The 21,802-nt window shown below is 39.9% G+C and overlaps 1 protein-coding gene across 4 annotated transcripts in view; it reads right to left on the bottom strand.

The window, feature by feature from the left end:
• The window catches only part of LARS2 (leucyl-tRNA synthetase 2, mitochondrial), a 146,494-nt gene that overhangs the window by 105,656 nt on the left and 19,036 nt on the right, over positions 1-21,802 (bottom strand). For all 4 annotated transcript variants that reach the window (XM_079115451.1, XM_079115450.1, XM_079115453.1 and 1 more), the window contains exons 4-5: positions 14,477-14,568; positions 12,246-12,306 (exon numbers count right to left, since the gene is read on the bottom strand). In XM_079115451.1, coding sequence (XP_078971577.1) covers positions 12,246-12,306; positions 14,477-14,568 — 153 coding nt within the window. The remainder of the gene's footprint in view (positions 1-12,245; positions 12,307-14,476; positions 14,569-21,802) is intronic.

Genomic DNA, 21,802 nt, shown 5'->3' on the forward strand with positions numbered 1-21,802 from the left:
CAGATCATAATAGAATGAAACTGGAAATCAATGATAAAATAAAAAAACAGAAGCTACCCTAATACCGGGAGACTAAATAATATGGTACTGAATGATCAATGGATAGCAGAAGAAATCAGGAATGAAATAAAATACTTAGAGGTAAATGAGAATAGCAATACAACACATCAAAATATCTGGGACACTATGAAGGCAGTGCTTAGAAGAAAATTCATTGCATTGAGCTCATTCATTAAAAGAATAGAAAGTCAACAAATAAATAACCTAACATCACATCCCAAAACCCTAGAAAAAGAAGAAAATATTAACACCAAAAGCAATAAAAGTCAGGGAATAATTAAAACCAGAAAAAATTAACACCAAAAACAATAAAAGACAAGAAATAATTAAAATCAGAGCTGAAATCAATGCAACTGAAATAAAAGATACAATCCAATCAGCAAAATGAAAAGTTGGTTCTTTGAAAAAATAAATAAAATTGATAAACTCTTAGCCAAGCTAAAAAAGAGAAAGAGAAAACTCAAATTACTAAAATTTGTGATGTAAAAGGAAATATCATAATGTACACTACTGAAATACAGATGATAATCAGAAACTATTTTGAAAATTTAAACTCTAATAAAATAAAAAATCTTGAAGACATTAACAAATTTCTAGATACATATGACCTACCCAGATTGAATCAGGATGACATAGAACATTTAAACAGATCAATTTCAAGCATCAAAAGCCTACCAAGAAAGAAAAGCCCAGGACCAGACAGATTCTCAGTCAAGTTCTACCAGACCTTCAAAGCAGAACTAACATGAATACTTCTCAAATTATTCCATGAAATAGAAAAGGAGGTAACCCTTCCAAACTCATTGTATAAAGCTAGTATCACCCTCATACTAAAACCAAACAAAGACACATCAAGGAAAGAAATTTCAGACATATATCCCTGATGAGCATAGATGCAAAAATTCTTAATAATATACTGGCAAGTTCCATACAAAAACATATTAAAAAGATAGTTCACCATGATCAAGTGGGCTTCATCCCAGGGGTGCAAGGTGCAACATACGGAAATCAATAGAGGAATTCATCACATCAGGAGACTTAAAAACAAGAATCACATGATTATCTCAATAGATGCAGAAAAAGTATTAGACAAAATAGAGCATTCATTCATGTTCAAAACACTGGAAAAACTACAGATAGTAGGAACAGACCTCAACATTGTAAAAGCTATCTATGCTAAGCCCAAGGCCAACATCATTCTAAATGAAGAAAAATTGAAAGCATTCCCTCTAAAAACTGAACAAGGCAGGGATGCCCTCTATCTCCACTTCCATTCAACATAGTCCTGGAAACTCTAGCCAGAGCAATTGGATAGAAGAAAGAAATTAAAGGGATACAAATAGGAAATGAAGAACTCGAAACTATCCCTATTTGCCAATGACATAATTCTATATTTAGAAGACCAAAAAAAACTCCATTAAAAACCTTCTAGAGCTCATAAATGAATTCAGCAAAGTAAAAATGAATACCCATAAATCAACTGTGTTCCTATACATCAATGATGAATTGACTAAAAAAGAGATATTAGGAAATTATCCCATTCACAATAGCCTCAAAAAAAAAAAAAAATGGGGAATCAATCTAACAAAAGAGGTGAAACACCTCTACAATGAAAACTACAGAACTCTAAAGAAAAAAACTGAAGAACGCCTTAGAAGATGAAAAGTTCTCCCACATACCTCGATAGCAGAATTAATACTGTCAAAATGGCGATACTACCAAAAGTGCTATACAGATTTAATGCAATTACTATTAAGGTTACGATGATGTTCTTCATAGAAAGAGAATAAGCAATCATAAAATTCAACTGGAAAAATTAAAGGTCCAGAATAGCCAAAGCAATCCTCAGTGAGAAAAGTGAAGTAGGAGGCATCACAATACCAGACCTTAAATTATACTATAGAGCTATAGTAACAAAAATGGCATGGTACTGGCACCAAAACAGACTTGAAGACCAAAGGTACAAAACAGAAGACACAGAGATAAACACACATATAAATACAGTTATTTCATAGTAGACAAAGGCACCATAAACATACATCAGAGAAAAGATAGCCTCTTCAACAAATGGTGCTGGGAAAACTGGAAATTCATATGTAACAAAATGAAATTAGACCCCTATCTCTCACTCTGCACAAAACTCATCTCAAAGTGGATCAAGGACCTAGGCATGAGACCAGAGACCCTGCACCTACTAGAAGAAAAAGTAAGCCCAGATCTCTATCATGTTGGCTTAGGAACCAAATTCCTCAACAAGATTCCTAAAGTACAAGAAGTAAAATCAAGAATAAATGGGATGGTATCAAACTAAAAGGCTTCTTCACAGTAAAGAAAACAATCAAGAATGTGAAGAGAGAGCCTACAGAATGGGGAAAAAGCTTTGCTACCTGCACCTCAGATACAGCATCATCTCCAGGATATATAAAGAACTCAAAAAACTTAACACAAAAAAACCCAAATAACCCAATCAATAAATGGGCAAAGGAACTGAAAAGACCTCACAAAATAAGAAATATGATAGCTCAACAAATATATGAAAAAATATTCAATATCACTAGCAATTAGAGAAATGCAAATTAAAACTACACTGAAACTTCATTTCACTCTAGTCAGAATGGCAATTATCAACAAGAAATGCTGGCAAGGATGTGGGGGAAAAGGTACACTCGAAATGCTGATAGAACTGCAAACTGGTGCAACTACTCTGGAAAGCAATATGGAGATTCCACAGAAAACTTAGAATGAAGCCACCATTTGACCCAGTCATCCTACTGCTCAGTATATACCCAAAGGACTTAAAATCAGCATACTATAGTGATGCAGCCACATCAATTTTTACAGCAGCTTAACTCACAATAGCTAAACTATGGAACCAGCCTAGGTGCCCTTCAACAGATGAATGGATAAAGAAAATGTGGTACATATACACAATGGAATATTACTCAACCATAAAGAAGAATGAAAATTTGGTATTTGCTGGTAAACAGGTGGAACCAGAGACTATCACGCTAAGTAAAATAAGCTTATCCCAAAAAACCAAAGGCCAAATGTTCTCTTTGATATGTGGATGCTGACTCATAATAGGCTGTGGGCTCGGGTAGGAAGGGAGATTCACCAGATTAGATAGGGGGGAGTGGGGAGAAGTAAGGAGGATGGTAATGGGAAAGACAGTAGAATGAATGGGACATACCTTTCCTATTATATGAATACATGACCAGTGTGACTCCACATCATGTACAACCACAAAAATGAGAAGTTATACTCCATGTATGTACGATATGTCAAAATACATTCTGCCATTATGTATCGCTGAAAAAAAAACAAATAAAAAATAAAAACAATACAAAACAAAACAAAATGCCACTATAAGTAAAGAGTCTGAAGATACAGGTGGAGATGGCTGTACAATATGAATGTACTTGACACCACTGAATGGAACACTGAAAGATTGGCTAAGATGGGAAAGTTTAAGTTATGTGTACACGACCATAAAAAAGTAATCTGGAAAAAACTTAAACACATATGTAGGTGGTGAAACTATATCGATCGTAATACCGATAATGATCATGAATGTCAAATTGGAGGTCACCTGCAGTGAGGAGAGATGGATCATGAAGCGGGAGGGCTTCTGGATGCTGATGATGTTTTCTTTCTTTTTATTTCTCTCTCTCTCTCTCTCTCTCTCTCTCTCTCTCTCTCTCTCTCTCTCTCTCTCTCTCTCTTCTGGATGCTGATGATGTTTTCTTTCTTTTTATTTCTCTCTCTTTCTCTCTCTCTCTCTCTCTCTCTCTCTCTCTCTCTCTCTCTCTCTCCCCCCCTCCCCCTGCCTCTTTATCTCTCTCTCTCTCTTTCTTTTTTTTTTCTGGTAGCAGAGATTGAAGCCAGGGGTGCTTACCCACTAAGCCATATACTCAGTCCTTCTTTTATATTTTATTTTGAGATAGGGTGTTGCTAATTTGCTTGGGGCCTCACTAAGTTGCTGAGGCTAGCACAGAACTTGTGATCCTCCTGCCTCAGCCTCCTGAGCCACTGGGATTACAGGGGTTCGCCATAATGCCCAGTTTATTTCTTAATTTAGGTGGTAGCTATATGACAATGTATTAAGCTATATGTACATGTTTTATGCTCTAGTCTATATATGTCTAATATATCACAGTGAAAGGAAGTGATAAAAATAATTCCTCTATTTACAAAAACATTGCCTATATTTATTTACTCTGCACCCTTTTTCTGGAGATGGGTCTCGCTGTGTTGTCCAGGGTGGCCTTAAACTATTAGGCTCAAAGGACTCTACTTCAGTCTCCAGAGTAGCTGGTACTATAGGCATATGCCAGTATGCCAGGTTTATTTTTTAAGTTTTGATTTTATTATTTGTTTATGTTTTATCTTGCATCTGAAAGGATCAACAGTGGGCCTGTATTTGGATTATTACCTATAAAGGTTTGGAAGCATAATCTTTCCTATGATCCTTCTTTCAAAAGAGAGAAACAAAATCACAGAAATTCTGGGGGTGGGGCCCAGAAATCTAAGTTTTAACAAGTTCTCCTGGTGATTCTGGTGCTCATACTGGTCTACGTACACTTAGAAATCATCTTTATTATTTTCATGGAATAATGACTTCATCTTCAAGACCTTTTAGATATTGCTTCCCAAATGCTTAAAGCTCACTGTACCATCCATTCACACCCAGGCATTCTATCAGAGCTTGTACCTGTCTGATGTGTGAAACTAATCTGCAGGTTAATTCAGTCATAGGGAGAGAGGTTTCATTCCCTTATATTCAAAGGTGTTTAAAGAGTAATCTAATCTCCCAATAACAAGAAGTGTTCTCCTGGAAAGAAGCTGGGGCTCACATGCCCCCCATGTGTTAGTGGCATGATCCATCACAAAACCCAGACCTTCAAGATGGGCACAGATCTTGCCTCCCGAAAACAAGTAACAAGTATTAAATGGGGAAGTTCTCTTCTCTTAGCCAGATGTCCCCTTTGATAGGGACAGCCTGCATGGGCTCATGACCACCAGCTGGGACTGTGGACAAAACAAAGAGCTTCCTTAAATAGCCACATTGACTGAGCATCCTCAGGAGACCTCCTTCTTTAGTTAGGGTCAAAGAGTCCAAGAACACTACTACCCTGGCAGAGGCGAAGAAAAACCTGCCTCCTATGTTTCAGACTGGCAAGCACTGAGCTGGCCCAGCTGCAGAGGTCAGCTGTGTGGGTGCCACTTATTAATGAGGACACACGGTCCCGACCTCAAGATGACAGCACAGATCTGAACACCAACCATTCTGCACCAGCACTAACCTTCCTGTAAATAAACAGGTTAAGTGCCCAAAGATAAGCAGCCAAATCATTTCAGCTAAAACAAAGGTAGCACTGCCCCTCCCACCATCCAGTCCCAACCAAAGGGAAATTCTCCAGGAAAAGGCTAATATTCTGACTCTGAAGGAGAACCAGTAATCCAGAGCCAGAGGTCTGCCAGACAAACTGCTTCACCTCTGTGAGGACTTGAAAGGGGACTGGGAGAGTTAAACACTCCCAGTGCCTGTTACACGTTGCCAAGGCAACCAGCTCTGGGCTTTCACAATGGAAGCTTCTCAACCATGTTTTCAGGTGCTCGCTGGCCCCCAATTTCTTTTTGTTTTAAGCTATTCTTTATATCCTTAAAAAAATTTTTTTTAAATATATCCTCCTAGTCTTAAAGGGGCCTCCTTATTTCTTACAGTTGAGTCCTTCCTATCAGATCAGTCCTCTGCATGAAATGCCAAGGTAGCAAGGACTGTGAAAGCAGTAGTAATTTTTCACTTTGCACTTATACGAATGGTTGTCTTTGAAAATAAACTAAGGTATGGCTGATGCAAAGAGACTGGGGATGGAAAAAGGGTATGCTCCTCCACCATGGTGACAACATGGGCGGGGAAGAAAAGGCTCAAACAAAGACCCGCAGACAGGAGCAAAGGAGTCCACGGTAGGAAAAAAACACTTCTAACCCAACCACAGAAGTGTGCACACTGGTGTTCTATGACTGAGGCACTGTTAACTGTTTTGGTGATTACCAGAAAATGAGCAAGACAGATGAGAACCTTCACATTTTAGCAACATATACTGAGTTCTTTACAGATGGAATTGTAGCATGAACAGAGAGAAATAGAAATGAAGATACCTGTGCTGATGACAGGGATGCCATGACCCTGAGGAGCCACCCTACTTTACGCAGGTTTTAAGGTACCGATGGCCAAAACCTGAAGGGGTCAAAAATCACCAAAAGCCCTGTCCCCATAAGAAATGCAGCACTGATGTGGCTTTGCCACCCCTGGCTTCCCTTCACATGTGACTTCCCTCACAGCTCTGCAGACAGCTGCACGCTAAGTCCCTCTTAGCCCATGTGGCCCATAGGAAGAGTGTGAGGTCACATCTCAGTTTGTTTTAATGGATAAGAGTCTTAAGGGGCAGCAATTCTGTACTCGCCTGGCCTTGAAATGGGCAAAGCAGTCAGCCTTATTGCTAGGCACAAGAATGCACAGAAGACTGAAGACAGAATAGAAGAAAGAAACCAGACACAGCAGTTTAAAGTCTAATCAAAGTGAGTGCAAATAAAAGCACAAGATCTCTGCAATAAAGAAACTCAGAAAACAGTCAACTTTTGATTATGTCACTGAGGGCAAACAAGAAGAGTTGAGTAAATCCAAGTATCATTTATGCCCAGTCCTGGAGTATTTCCTCTTTGCTTTGTTTTAATTTTTCAATGAAGTATGGGTGTTCGGAGATTGTTCAGCAAGCACTATAAACAAATAACAAGGCTCTCCTCTGGAAAGTTCCACACGCATTTGAATCTTAGCTGGTTTGGACTTTTTTTTTCTTTCTTTCTTTCTTTCTTTTTATATTTGTCTGATTTTGAAGGAAACTCCTAGGAACTATCTCTAAAATAATCAGATGCTTCCTGATGAAAACCAGGCCCAAGTGTATACCAATGAAGAGTTATCACCATAACCATCTCAGGCACCAGGACATTGGGGAGGAGACAGAGATCAAAGTCACACCTGCCTCAAAGGGCCTCATCAAATGACTTAGAAGCTAACTCTGTCACAGGGAATGGAACACACAGAACCACCCCCTTGGGTCAGTTTATTATTACCCCATTATAACTGAACCCTAATATGTAGAATGCTGCTACAGTTTGGACTAAATGTTCCCCAAAGCCCACATATTAAAGCCAAGATGTTCATCCCAGGTCGGCACTATTGGGAGGCGGTTGGACCTTTCAGAGGTAGGGTCTAGTAGGAGGTTTTAGGTTATGGAGGAGGGTACCCTCAAAGGGGATTGTGGGTCCCTGGTCTCTTCCTCTTCCTTTCTCTTTTGTTCCTGGCCATGAGGTAAACAGCTTTGCCATGTCACATGCTCAATGCTGCTGGGCCAATCAATCATGAACTAGAACCTCCAAAACTGTGAGTCAAAATAAACCTTTTCTCTTTGTAAGTTGATTGTCTCGGGTATTTGTTACAGTAATGGAAAGCTGACTAACACAAATGCAGATCACGTCTTCTCCTCGGAAGGCTGCTGACTATTCCCAAAAGGGATTGAGTGTTCCACAAAGAAACATCCTACTCTCCACTCCACCTTTCTCTCTCATTGCACAGTTTGGAATTTCATTTCTTCTCTACTCTTCTCTCAGTAGATGTTTCACTATACACATTCAGCTTCCAATTGTTACTTTCCTTTCCGTCAGTATGATACAAACTGTTTTGGGACTAATATCTGAAAAAGTGAAACACTATCCTGTGCTAAGAGAGGATGTTTGATTATCATTCTGGCTCACCATAAATGCATTAATTCCAGGAATGCGTACATGTTTTTCAGTCCAGAGAATCAAGCTTTTTATGTAAGGAAGATGAGAGTATGGCTCCTCACCATGATGTGCTGACTTGCCACAGGCTCAATGCTGCTGGCCCAATCAATCACGAACTAGAACCTCCAAAACTGTGAGCCAAAATAAACCTTTTCTCTCTTTTTACTCTACAAGGTTCCTTGCCCAGGGAGAGGCAGGAAGAAGGATGCCACCACCTGGGTTTAAAGATGGCTTTCTGTCTGGAGGAGGAAGATAACATATCTGAGCTACCATATTTTAAAAACTTTTAATTTTCAGCTAGCCATCTGCAGAATTATCTTTTTTTTTTATATAAGACTTTAGGAATATTGTTTGTGAAGGGAACAGATTTGCCTCAACAATTCAATAAACGGTTTCCTCTCTCTCCTCACTTTGTTGTAGGCACCAAGCAGATGGTAAAGGTTTAATCAAAAAAATGCTTGTGGACTTTGGGCAAGATTGCATCATGAATACACACATCTAAACTTGTTTCCATTACTCTCATTAAAATGACTAACAAAATATAAAGATGGAGGTGGGAGTGTTCAACAGGGCTATGCCAATGCCGGAAACAACAGAAGGTGCCACTGACATGCCAGAAATGCCAAGGAATTTTAGCAAATAGGTCCAGATTGAAGAAAATGCCATGAGCCAAATAGCATCTCCCCCTCTTATGAACTGGCTGATTCTTGAGAAGCAGGGTTCTGGCACCCCTACTTGAGAGAGGAAGGAAGAGGAGGCCTCTGGGCAGAGGCAAAGCCTATAAATTGGACCCGTCTGGCATGGTGGCTCAGAAACACTTCCAGCACTCATGTTCAGAGTACATCCATGACACCAACGCCTACCTGGGCAAAGATCAGACCAAAGCAAAAGATGCACCAGAGCAGCAGACTCTCCAAAGCCAGGCCTAAGGGAATGATGCGGAGACCATATAGAGTTTCCACTACACTCCCCTCAAGCTAAAGGGATCTCTGAACTGGTATACTGGTCCACCTAGTCCAGAACGGGGGCGGGGGTTCCCACAAAGTGTCTACAAGATTTTGAACACAGCATTCCAAACCGTGAAAAAGACTTATTACAGGAAGCCAAAATAAATTTTCAAGAGCATCTCCTTGTGTTGAAGAATGCTTTTGATATATGGTCTAAACAGATGAAGAAGAGGAGAAGGAGGAGAAGAAGGAGAAAAGGAGAAGGAGAAGGTGGGGATAAAGAGGAGTGGAAGGTTGGGGGAAGCAGGAACAGCAGCTAGTCTAGAAAAAGCACCTGAGAAACAAAATGGAAACCGAATAAGGTGAGGAAAAATACTAATAAATCTAAAAACAGACCGGTAAAATTAATATTTATATTAAAAGTTATATTAAACAACACTGATTCTACATAAACAGAATCAGTGAAAGCAAGCCTGCGAAGGTCTTCCAGAAGGCAGAGAAGAAAAAGGTGACCAAAATCTTAGTGTATATGCAGCCAAGTGAGCACAGAGGTGGCCAAAATCATGAGAGACCTGGGAAATCAAACTCATGAGGGCCAGCAAGTGCACAGGGACAGTCAGCACTCTGCAGAGGATCCCATGCCACCCCAACAAGGAAAGATCTCACCCCCAACTATGGATCACAGACCAAGCCCCAGGCAAATTAAAGCCAAAGGACTGACTCTGAGATACATTCTGATGAGACTGTCAAATGGCCAAGGCAGAGAAAGAAAGACTCCAACAAGCATCAAAATGGGGTAGAAAGAGTAATATATGCACCGACACAATTCTAGCTGGCCTTAGACTTCTCCATCAAAAGACAATGGATCAGGTTGTGGTGGTTACATAAATCTCTATGTAATTGAATTGCACAAAACTACTACGACTACCACCACACACATGAACACACAAATGACCACAAGTAAAAACTGAAATCTGAATAAGATCTGTGCTCCAGTTAATAGTATTGTGCTGATGTCACTTTCCTGGTTTCAATATAACATTTTGCCAAATGATCTCTGTGCTATCCTGACAACTTCCTGTGAGTCTGTAAGTATTAAAAAAAAAAAAAAAAAAAAAAAAAAAAATTAGAAAATTGATTGAGATCTTTCACAAAAATGTGAAAGAAAAAAGATAAAAAGATAAAACCAAAATATTGTTATTCATAGGTGAATTTAGTGCAGTCCTTCTTAGTTATGAAAACAGTCAGTGATCTTAGAGGATCCAAAGCAAGACTTAAAACACCATGTAAAAAACAGTTTTTAAAGGACAGTTGTAAAAGGTCTACTGATAAGCACTGAAATTAAAGATCATTAAATTTAAATAATTGTTAGGGATATGACTATAAAACTGGAAGCAAATATCAAATATAATGTATAAGAAATAAACACAATCTGAAAAATTATAGCATAATAATACATTAGGCTTAGGATCTCAGAATGTAAAAACGAACAAACAAAAACAAACCCTTAGAATAGATTAAGAAAGTGGTAGAGTGCTCACCTAGCATGCGTGAGGCCCTGGGTTTGATCCTCAGCACCACATAAAAATAAAACAAAGGTATTATGTCTACCTGTAACTAAAACAAAATATACATATATAAAAAGTGGAAAGTAGAACTATCTAGTGGAATCTATCTAAATGCAAGGTAATAAGGGATAGATTTTAAAAGTTATATTCATAAAAAGGAAAAATCCATAGCTGCAAAAATAGCTTTTTCAAAGAATATTCAACAAAATGTGAAAATATTCATGAATACTAGGTAAAATATAAGATTTTAAAAATATGATTATGTAAGCCAGAGCATAGCTCAGTTATAGACTAATTGTCTAGTGTACATGAGGCCCTGGGTTAAACCCTCAGTATCACACACACACACACACATACACACACACACACACACACGTGCATTATGAATTAAATTTTGTAAAAGTAAATCATAAAGATGTTCATAATTTCAGAATAACAGACTGCAAGGAACCATATCAGGATATTAAATTAGCTACATTACGTTCTTTATACTTTTCTGTATAATATTCTATGATATGGACTGGGGTTGTGGCTCAGTGGTACAGTGCTTGCCTGGCATGTGTGAGGCACTGGGTTTGATTCTCAGCACTGCATACAAATAAATGAATAAAAATAAAGGTCTATCAACACCTAAAAAATGCTTTTAAAAAATTTTAGAAAGAAAAATATTCTATGATAATCAGGAGAACAACACAACAATTTTCAAGTCATTTATGGTTGATGCTCCGGTACAGGACTAGGTCAGTTATCAATCTAGGGGGCTAGAGAATCTACCTTTTCCCTTAAGGAATCTTCTAACTCATTGCTAAAATGCTCTGGAAATGATTCAGCTCTCTCTGCATGAGACTGAATTTCATTCTCTATCAATGATTTTCCACTGGCACCTCAGGACAGCCTGACTCAGACACCAGGCCTGTTTTACACCTCTGTCAAATGAAACACTGCTGGCCTTGCAACTCAGTGATAGAAAGGGCATCAGAGGTGCAATTAGAAATTGATTTAGACCCTCCTTTACCTAAAGGAGTGATGGGAAAAAAATCCAAGGCCTTTTCACTGTACTCATTATATTTTAATCATTTAAGAAATTGTTGGGAGAGGAAGTTATCTCACCTGGGTTTATTCCAGAACTCTCTTGAGTAAAGGGCTATAAATTTAATGGGACAAGCAATGAAACCTCAATCATTCTGTGGAGTATGGGAGATGCTGAGAGGGATGGAGGGGACAAGCAGCAGTCTACCACATCTAACAGATACTCCTTCACATCTAAAAGGTGGCCTCTAACCAGAGCTTTGAAGGGCTTGGTTCACAGTCTTCCATTAATTCTTCCTGGGTCTGGAATTCTCCACTGTTTGGGGGGGGCAGAACAGTTTAAACTATTATACACCAAGAGTTAATATGTGACTGAATCATTATGGGCTGTTAGGAGACTCAATTTTGAACAAAATGTAACTAAACGGTCAATCAACAACATTATTCACCTAAAGGACCAGTGGGTTGGTATTTAATCACTTTTATGTAGAGTCCAACAGTCTTTTTAAACCATTGCTGAGAGCAAAAGAAATCCTTGTGCAAACATTTTTCCACACACAAAAAAATCATAGTTAAATAAGAAGTTAATTCTCTTAGCTTAATCCCACAGAAAAATACTCATTTGCAGACAAATTATCCACTCAGGATACTTTAGTATTTGTGGAGAGCTAGTCCTTCTCTCCTGCTTCCTGCCTCCCTCCCTTCTTCTCTCTCAATCCAAAAAAGAGAACCAGACCCTCTGCAATCAGGCCCTTCCATGAAAATAATGACCTCGCAGGAGGAAGGACTGACTTACCCTGTCCCAGCTGAAACACAGGCCCAGTCGATCCAGTTGTTTCCTCATGTGTTTAATATTACTGTGAAACAAAGGGAAATGAGTTTGATTCTGTGGAAAGTGGAGTTCAAACCATAACGAAACTACACTTTGAGAACATGGAGGGAAACTGGAAAGATCTAGAATATTCAGAGGGGCTTTGACTATTGTTTTGCCCTAGCCAAAAAAAAAAAATAAGTATCACTGAAAATACCAATATATTAGAAGATATATATATTTTTTCCTTCTCTTTGGAGAGTTACCAGCTTCTTGGGTTAGAAGATTCCCATTATGTGGAGACATACACAATCAACTAGAAATAATAGTGGTCTTGGCCCTGAGCTGCTCCTTTCTGGGCCGCTCAGATAGACAACCCCTTTGGTATGTGTTCTCCTGGCCCATCCGCATGCCTGAATTCAGACTTAAGTCAAGCAATTCCAAGTCTTAAAGTGACTGAACCTAAGTGCAGTGGTGGACCCCTATACTTCCAGCAACTAAGGAGACATGGCAGGAGGACTGCAAATTCAAGACTAGCCAGGCAATTTAGTGAAAGCTTGTCTCAAAATTAAAAGAAAAAGGTGGGGGGAGGGTCTGGGGATGTAGCTTGTGGTAGAGTGTGTGCCTAGCATGTACGAGACCCTGGGTTCAATCCCAAATAGTACAAGAAAATAAAAAATCTAAATGAACAAATTATGGGAATTCAAAAGAAACCATACAGTGCTTTGTTAATCAAAAATCAAAAACTAAAACTGTCTAACATTTGGGGTATAGAGAGAAAACTGAGTTAATTAATTTATAATATGGAATAAGGCAATACATCATTTTTAAAAAGGATTACTACATTTCGACTACTGTCTCTTTCCGTTCAAGCAGACTTAAAAAATATGAAAAACCATGAAAAGTCTTCTATGCCATCTCTGATTAGCTAATAATAGCTTATTTAATTCCAGACCCTGAGCCAAACACTTTGCAGAAAAGTGCTTAATCTTTATCCAATCACATGAGGTAGGAATTGTGACTATCCCAGTTTTACAGACAGGTAAATGAAGGCACAGAGAAGTTAAGAAATGTGCTTAAGCTGAACAGCTAACAAGAAGGAAAGGTAGGATTTGCATCTAGGTGCTAACTACACAATGGAGGGGCACCAGACTTTTGTCACAGGCTGGATGAATGTTTTTAGTTTTGTGAGTCATATAGTCTCTGACACAACTACTCAACTCTACCATTGTAACATGCAAGCAGCCAGCGGCAATATGTAAATAAATGCATGTGACTGTGTTCCAATAAAACTTTATTTACAAAAAGAAGTAGGGATAGATTTGGCCCATAGGTCATAGTTTCCCAACCTCTACTACAGCTGACATCATATTTGAGGTATATTTGATCATTTTATTTAAAACATCGGTTCCTTCTCTTTTTCTTCATTCCCATTAATCTAGGATCAACCATATGTGGAAAAGTAGAAACTAGGGGCTAGGAAGAAAAAAAGAAGCAGATATAGTAGTAGAAGTTCAGTAAAAAGTAGCCTTGGGCAAGGGAAAGAAGAGGGAGATGAAAGATACTGGGGATAAATCCAGGAGGGTGAGGAGGAAAAGGTCTCAAGTCTTTGTGAAAGGGGCTGATGGTGTGGGCCCAGAAAATTCTGCGGTGTTCTGGTGTGAGGTGCAGTGCTCAGGACTTTACCAGAAAGAACAGGGATGAGCACTGCTGATCACTGTACATGGAAGATGAGGGTCCAGGGGGCTTGGAAGAAAGTCACACCCAGAAACAAGTGCCATATATTTCCATATTGACTAAGTTCCCTTTGCTTGTCAATGATGAAGATAAAAATTAATGTTTAGAGAAAATTACAATGTAGTATTTGGATATGGGTCAAATTACGGTTAAGAAGATAAGAATTCTTGCATTATAGAAACTTAACAAATGCAACTCTCTCCTTTTTTCTCCCAAATGCAAATGCTCAAAGGAAGAGTAACTTGGTAAATAGCAAAGCATCAAAAGAGCATCTGAATGAAAACACCCCTCCTTCTCTGATAAGTCTTAGATGAGAACACAGTGTGTTAGAAGACAAACACTGATACGGTCAATTCTGTTTACCTCTTGGCAGGCTGCAGGGTTTTGTTTGCTTTTTTTTTTTTATATTTCATGCATAGGCTGGAAAAGATGTTGAAGGTTTTGTATACAAGTGTTTGCATATGCCTGTCAACACATACCTTTGGGTCCAACTCTCTGGGTGCAAATTCCTCTCTATGGCAGCATTTTCAGCAGGCAATCCAAATGCATCCCATCCCATGGGGTTGAGGACCTAGCATCAAGAAGACAAGCATCAGCCATGGCAAGTCACTAAGACCTACGTGGGTATTCTCTTCTGGGCAACAAATAGCTTCCCCTCCTGCTAACATGCTTGATTCCTTTCTGGGTGATTTCTAGCTATGTGTCTGAGAGTGAGCAGGCTGCCTGTGATGTTCACATGGAAGAGAATTTAGGTTATACACCAAAGTGCCAACAGCAGTCTTCTCCAAGTTGTTAGTTGTTCTCATAAGTAGTTTTACTTCTTCCTGTTTGTATTGTCTGAAATAAACCCAAACTGTTTTTCTGAAATTATAAAAAGCTTCCTTCAATTTCAAAAATATGTACACATAAAATTCATAGCTCTCAAAATGCTCATTTTATGTCAGAATTTTCCAATTAAGGAGCTGTGTTATCTAATATGGAGGCCATATATGTGGTTATGTACATTTAAGTTTAATTAAAATAAAATAAGATTTTAAAGTTGATTCTTTAGGTTCATAATCCACCTTCCATTAGCCACATGTGATGATAGCTACACAATCAGATGGTACAGATATACGCCATTACCACAGAATGTGCACCACGACTGATAACCAAATTGGTAAGTCCCAGCGACCCAGCTCTATTCACATAAGAAGGTTCAACCTGAGTGGCGTGGGCCACTCCCTTTCTCCTGAACCCCCTGAGTCCAGCACACATTCCCATCTTTGTGAGCATCACTCACTCAACACCCTACCTGAGCTCACCTGAGGCCCAGAGTTCTGTTCTTCCTCTCTCTTCCTCTCCTTCTCTTTCCCTTAACTGAACTAACACACTCTTTTGAAAGGTCCCCTCCCCATTTCTTCCTGAGTCCATCCCTTTCTTCCTACAGTAAGGAAGGGAACACGCTACTCCTATACAAACTGCCAGGAATGTGGTAATACACACGACAGCAGACAGTAGGCCTCCACAGAGTAACCTGTGAGACTGTATCTAAGTAGATCTTTTGAGCAAGCCCTATGCAGCATTTACACTAATTTGTAAATTTTTAGTTCATTGCAAAAAACCACCAGCTATGCCTTGGGCATAAGGAATGTTCCACATGTAGTTTCCTCGTCTTTCCTTAGTCTGTCATCTGCAAGTGGGGATAATATCAGTAACTTCTTCATCAGATCATCATGAAGATTAAATGAGTTAATATAAGAGAGGCCATGAAGACAGTGCCTGCCTGGTAAGTAGTGCTATATGCAGTGTTGGCCATTATTGCTTTTATTCCTAAAGATTAGCGCCTTCAAATAACTTCCTATAATATATTTCCATTCTCTAAAAAGCAGAGAATCTCAAGATCTTGGAGCTTAAAGATGCTTTTGAGATACATCCTCTATCCTTTGAAGTGTAAACCACTGTGGCCCAGCAAGACTGAGAAGCAATTACATAGGCCACTAAGAAACTCCTTTCTCCAAACAGATGATCAGTTAGGCTGTGGCTTGCAGCTTCAGATGGCAAATTCTCTTAACCTAACTTACATACTGCATATAGAAACAATGACTTAAAACACTGTGTATGGACACCAGAGACGCCTCAGAAAGCCAGGTCTCTGCCCCATCAGTCCCCACCATTCTCTGAAAGTGATCCAGCCACAATACCTCAGACATGGATTCTCTCCCAGTCAGATTTCCAGGATTTCTAGAAAGCAGCCCAATCCAGTGGGCCATCTTACTTGCTGTCCACTACCATGAGCTGGGGTTTGCTCGGGGCTGCTCTGCTTTGCTTTGTGACCATACAGAGAACCTGAGCTCATGCTCCCACTTCCTGGGATAATGAATATTCAGGGGCACTAGCTGACACCACCTCATCAGCCACACCAACATCAGGATGGGCCATTTTCAACTAAGGACATATACCATAGGAAATAAGACTCACTTAAAGTTCTACCTTGCATGTATTCATATGAGATACACCCATATAATTTCCTAAGGGTGGGTTGCTTATGGGGAGCCTCTGAAGAAGGTTAGTGTCAGGCATCAAAGTTTTTACCCAAACTGAGCAGACCACACAGGCTCCAGGGGCCAGGTCCTTGCCCTCCTTTCAGGAAAAGGGGCTGAACAGTTCTCTCCCACAGTTAATGGCTCACACCAGGTGCTTTGATTGAAGACAGCCCAGCTGTTCTTGTCACAGCTAGTTGGACCAGGGCAGTCCATCAGCAGAAGGCAGCCATCTGTGCACTGGTCAGAGAGGAGCCTGTCTGACCAGCCCTGGGCAAGGACACTGCCCTGAAGTAGATGTCACCATACTACAGGTGGTAGGAGACTCACCCAGACCTACTCTGGAAGGGACGTGGGCTTAATGGACAAATGTGCTGTGGATCTCTCATGCTTGTTCTTGCTCCAGGGGAGCCAGTTTGCTAGGTCCTGTGCTGCTTATTTCCCAGTCTTGGCAACTGGGGAAGCCCTGGATTACCCTGAGATGACTCCTAAGCTACTATCTTCAGTTCCTGCATCCATACCCCTTCTGAGGTCAATCAGAACAGACTGCTCTTTTCTCTTTATTTGGTGTTTTTCAAATGACAAACCTAACACAGAGTGCAATATTTTTAAGTTGTAAAAGATTTTTCATGTGATTTCCTGCTTTTTAAAATTTTTTATTTGTTCTTTTTAGTTATACATGACAGTAGACTATATTTTGACATATCATAACATATATGGAGTATGACTTCTCATTTTTGTGGTTGTACATGATGTGGAATTTCACTGGTTGTATATTCCTATATGAACATAGCAAAGTTATTCATTCTACTGTCTTTCCCCTTCCCAACCCCTTCCAGTTCCCTCTTACCACTATCCAATTCAGTGAACCTCCACCCACCTCCCATCCCCTATGTGAGTCAGCAACTGCAAATCAGAGAGAACATACACCTTTGGATTTTGGGATTGGCTTACTTCACTTAGCACGAACAAACTGCTTTTAACAAGTGGAACAACACAACACAATGAAAGATCAAGGCCAAGGTGATCCTCATTTGCTAATACCCCCATTCCCAGGTCCTGGATGTAACCAATAACCCCAGCCTTTGTATCCTTCACAGTCTCTGCATTCAAGCACATCCACAAATATATGAAGACACGTATAGGAACTTGCTTATTTCTATGGAAATAGAAACTATAATACATTACTTTATGACCTGCTTTTTTCATTTAACATCATATCCTGCATAACTTTACAAAAATCTGAAAATATGCATGCATTTTTTTTTTTTTTTTTAATTCTACCAATCCCTGAACAGATTTTTCTATGCAGTTTTAGCAGCCTGACTGGACACACCCCAGGTAGATTTAACTGAGAACCTGAGGTCTACTTTTCTCTTGTGAAATGTGACAGACCCAGTGTTTCATCCTCCCAAACAGCATCTCCCTCATCTGGGAAACTACTCTTCTAACCTCACAGGGTTCTGGCCTGGACCACCAGTCTTAAAGACCCTTCCTCTGGCTACAGGGGAAGCACATGCCTAATCCTTCTCTAGGTTATCTGGAGCCAAGCCGAGTGCTGGGCAGGAGGAGACTCTCTTTTCTCCATAGTCCAGGTGACTCTGTTTCACCTCATGGACATGTCTGAGAAAACAAAACAGAAGGAGCTGGGAGAGCTGGAACGCAGCTGGCTTCAAGGACCTGGTCCCAATCCTGGTGGCCTGATCCTCCAGCATTTCCTTGGATCCTGTGAGTCACACCAGGATCTGTAAAAACCAACAAAACCTCCCTTTTTGCTTAAGCTGGTCTGAGCTGGTTATAGTTCTGGGCAGTCAAGAATCCTGACCCAGACAAACACCCTTTGGGATACAGCTTTCCCTTGAATACTGCTTGATCCATAGGTGACGAACACTCTCCTGTGATCATGATTAAGTTTTGCAGTTCTTTCTCTTTTTCTTTTAAAATATCAAAAGAAAAAGAAATTCAGTGCTGGGGGACATGTGCTGGATTACTTGAAAGTTCCATACTTCCATGGACAACACCTGAGTTCAGTTTCCAGCTGCGCTGTGAGTCTCTTAGGGCTGCTTCATTGGCAGAATAATGTAACTGTTGTGTAACTGTTCCACAGAAAGGGGAAAACTTAATTACCACTTGGTGTCTTTGTCAGAACTGCCAAAATGGCACAGATTCAATGTTTCTGCCTATTAACATTCTGTTAGGCGCCATCCATATTTTTAAATAAAGTCAATACAGAGACTGTCACAAAAAACCAGTCTGGATTTACGTAATATACTTATTCATTTCTATTTTTGTTTTCAGATGGAATGAACATGAAAAGATATTCTTAGTTCACATGTTTTCCAAGCTGTCTATGAACATAAAGTTAGAAAAACCTTAAAAGTTTCTTAATATTTCAGATTCTTATCAAAAAATAAAAAAAATACACCCTTGGGAGAAGAAAAGAATACAGACTGTGGGAAGATGCAGAAAGTTGAAGTCAGGCAAGTTCTGTCCACCACAGGCCAGATCACTAGAATAAAAATCCAGTGATTTGGGAAGGATCCCCTTGATCCTATACCTTGGGCTTTCCAGAGCCCCATTAACAGGTGCAGAACTCACTCTCATGCTGTAAAATGAATCACTCCTGTTGGGATGGAGGATAAAGCAAGGACCGGCAGCAGGATTACAACACACTCAAACCTGCCTCTGCCTCTCAGGCACAGATTCTGTTTTCTTGTAAAACTGTTATGGCTCGTTTATGTGAGAGACACTGTGACAGACGCTTCCTTTACCAGTCTCATTCATGTCTTGATCTCTTAAACATTATTCGACCAACTATCCAAATCTAGGAATCAGATGCAGTTTCTGGGTTAGGGAAGTAGCTCAGTGGTAGAGTGTGTGCTTAGCATGCACAAGGCCATGATCAATCCCAGCACTGGAGAAAGAACAATAAAAACCAAAACCTATAGTTTCTTTAGTTTCTTGTCTTTGTTTTTTTGTATACCAAGACTGTCCAAATCATTCACTAGAACTCTAAATCCTCCTTTGGGTTTTAAAATTATTAATCCTTTCTTTCTATCTTCTATCACCCTAACTTGTTTTAATTCTTCCATAGTTAAAGAAGGAACTGCACTTCTAACTTACATGTGCTAAGTAGGCAATTTGCCCTACCCACCCTAAAAAAATTGGCATCTGGTTTATATACTAGAGATCACCTGAGTACTCAGTTTCCTAGAAGTTAACCTCTTCTTGGGTATGAGTACTTTCTGCAGCTGCAGAATATTTTTCCAGGTATTAAATTTCTTTTTTAACATCTACTAAAGACATACTTTCAAATATACATATCAATTTGGAACAATGGGACTATGACATTGCAGAGAGTGACAGATGACTAGAATGATAATTTTTAAATAATAAATGTAAAAATATTCAGAAACTTAATTAAGAAGTCCCAAGAGCTTAACAAAAAAATCTATACAATAAACTTCCAAAGTCTGAAAGACCATCAAGTCCACCAAGTTCTTATGGCAAATACTTTAAGTACATTACACTGAGTGAGAAACCAAGGGAAGAGTGGAACCACCCAGAAATTCAGAAGAATAAGATACCACTACAATACCAACATTGAAGAGACAAAGGGTGAAGCACTCAGCAGATCCCAAAGTCTGAAATTCAGCAGCTGAAGTTCAACAGCTCCAACAGGCTCATGGACAGAACTGGATTAGTGGGAGAGATGGAACCAGGGCATGGAGGGAAGGAGAGAAATTCCCTATCTTCTCCCTTCTTCTGCCTCCAGTCTCACCCAGATTTCCTATTATTCAAAACCAGTCAGAGGCCAGTGGCCATCACAGTTTGGGAAACGGGAGCAGAGGGGTCGGTCTTCTGCCACACAAATGAAAGCAAGCAATGGCTCTGACAGCAAACTGGCCAAGAACAGTGCAGGAACACTAGCAGGACCACAACCCTACCATGATGTGAGATCTCAGAAAGTCAGGGTAGGGGGCTAGGGATACAGCTCAGTCGGTAGAGTGCTTGCTTTGCAAGCACACAAGGCCCTAGGTTCAATCCCCAGCACAGCCAAAAGAAAAAAAAAAAAAAAGAAGGTCAGGGTAAACCAGATGCAGCCAGGAATCAAGGATGGGGGCAAATGGCAGTAGAGCCCTGGAGAGGCCAGGTCAGAGCCCAGCCCTGGGGAGGCCTGGGAGCTGGGCCCAAGCACGCAGCTAATGGCTGTCTGGGCAAGACTTCCTGCCTTCCTAATGCTGAGCCCAGGCAACTCAGCGTTGGCAGGTGGTTGGAGGACAAGCAGACTAGAAGAAAGGGATGGAAGGAAGAGCAGGTTCCATATGAGAGTACAGAAGAGGTTCTGGCAGGACTTTCCCTGGAAAATGCCAGGCTCACTGGCTAGAGGGGCCTGCTCAAAGTTGGAGGGTGGTCAAGGGAGGTTAAACCTTCTCCATGTTATGTTTCTTTTTTAAAAGGAACACTATAGAATTTTAAGTACAATTTAAAAATACTTTAAGAAAAGAAAAACACACACACACACACACACACACACACACACACACAGGCAAATTGACAGTTGTTCTTCCAACACAGGAAGTAAGAGCAAGAAGAGTAAGTATGGAGGCTGATGGGAAGAAAGCTGCCCAGTGGAGAGAGGTAGGCACCATGTCACTACCAAGGGCCGGCCAGTTCCCTGGAAATGACCAGCTCTCTCTCTCTCATCAGAAGACAAAACTTCACGTCTAAAACCAATACAGCTTTAGACTGAGAGCAACCATGGTTACTGCTTCGCAAAATGGCTATTCTCAGAGCATTGTGGTGTCTTTGGAGTAGGTTCAACACTCTTATTTCCAAGAAATAAGAAACACGACATTTAATTTTGTTAGCAAGTACAATAACCTAGCATTATTACAGATTGCATATAAAAATCAAAATTATTACAGATTGCATATAAAAATTATTACAGATTGCATACAAAAATCACAATAACCTAGCATTATTACAGATTGCATATAAAAATCAAAAGAATATTTCAGAGTAAAATACAAAACAAATGACCATACCTAAGCTCAAAGTGGCAGACCTCCTCTGGGAATGTGGAGGGATGTGATGGGCAGATGAATTAGTCGGTTTCCAATCAAGGCCCTGGACTGGCAATTCATTCTCCCCTTGAAATTACATCTGCAAGGATAAGCCCTGGAAATCCACTCTCTACTTTCTGATGCTACAGAGATTTGAAAATTTGAAAACTAAATGTCATACGCTGCACTCTCTGGGCACTTCATAAACACCTGTTGA

The sequence above is a fragment of the Sciurus vulgaris genome (genome assembly GCF_902686455.1).
Source record: "Sciurus vulgaris genome assembly, chromosome: 16".
In the NCBI taxonomy this organism is placed as follows: Eukaryota; Metazoa; Chordata; class Mammalia; order Rodentia; family Sciuridae; genus Sciurus; species Sciurus vulgaris.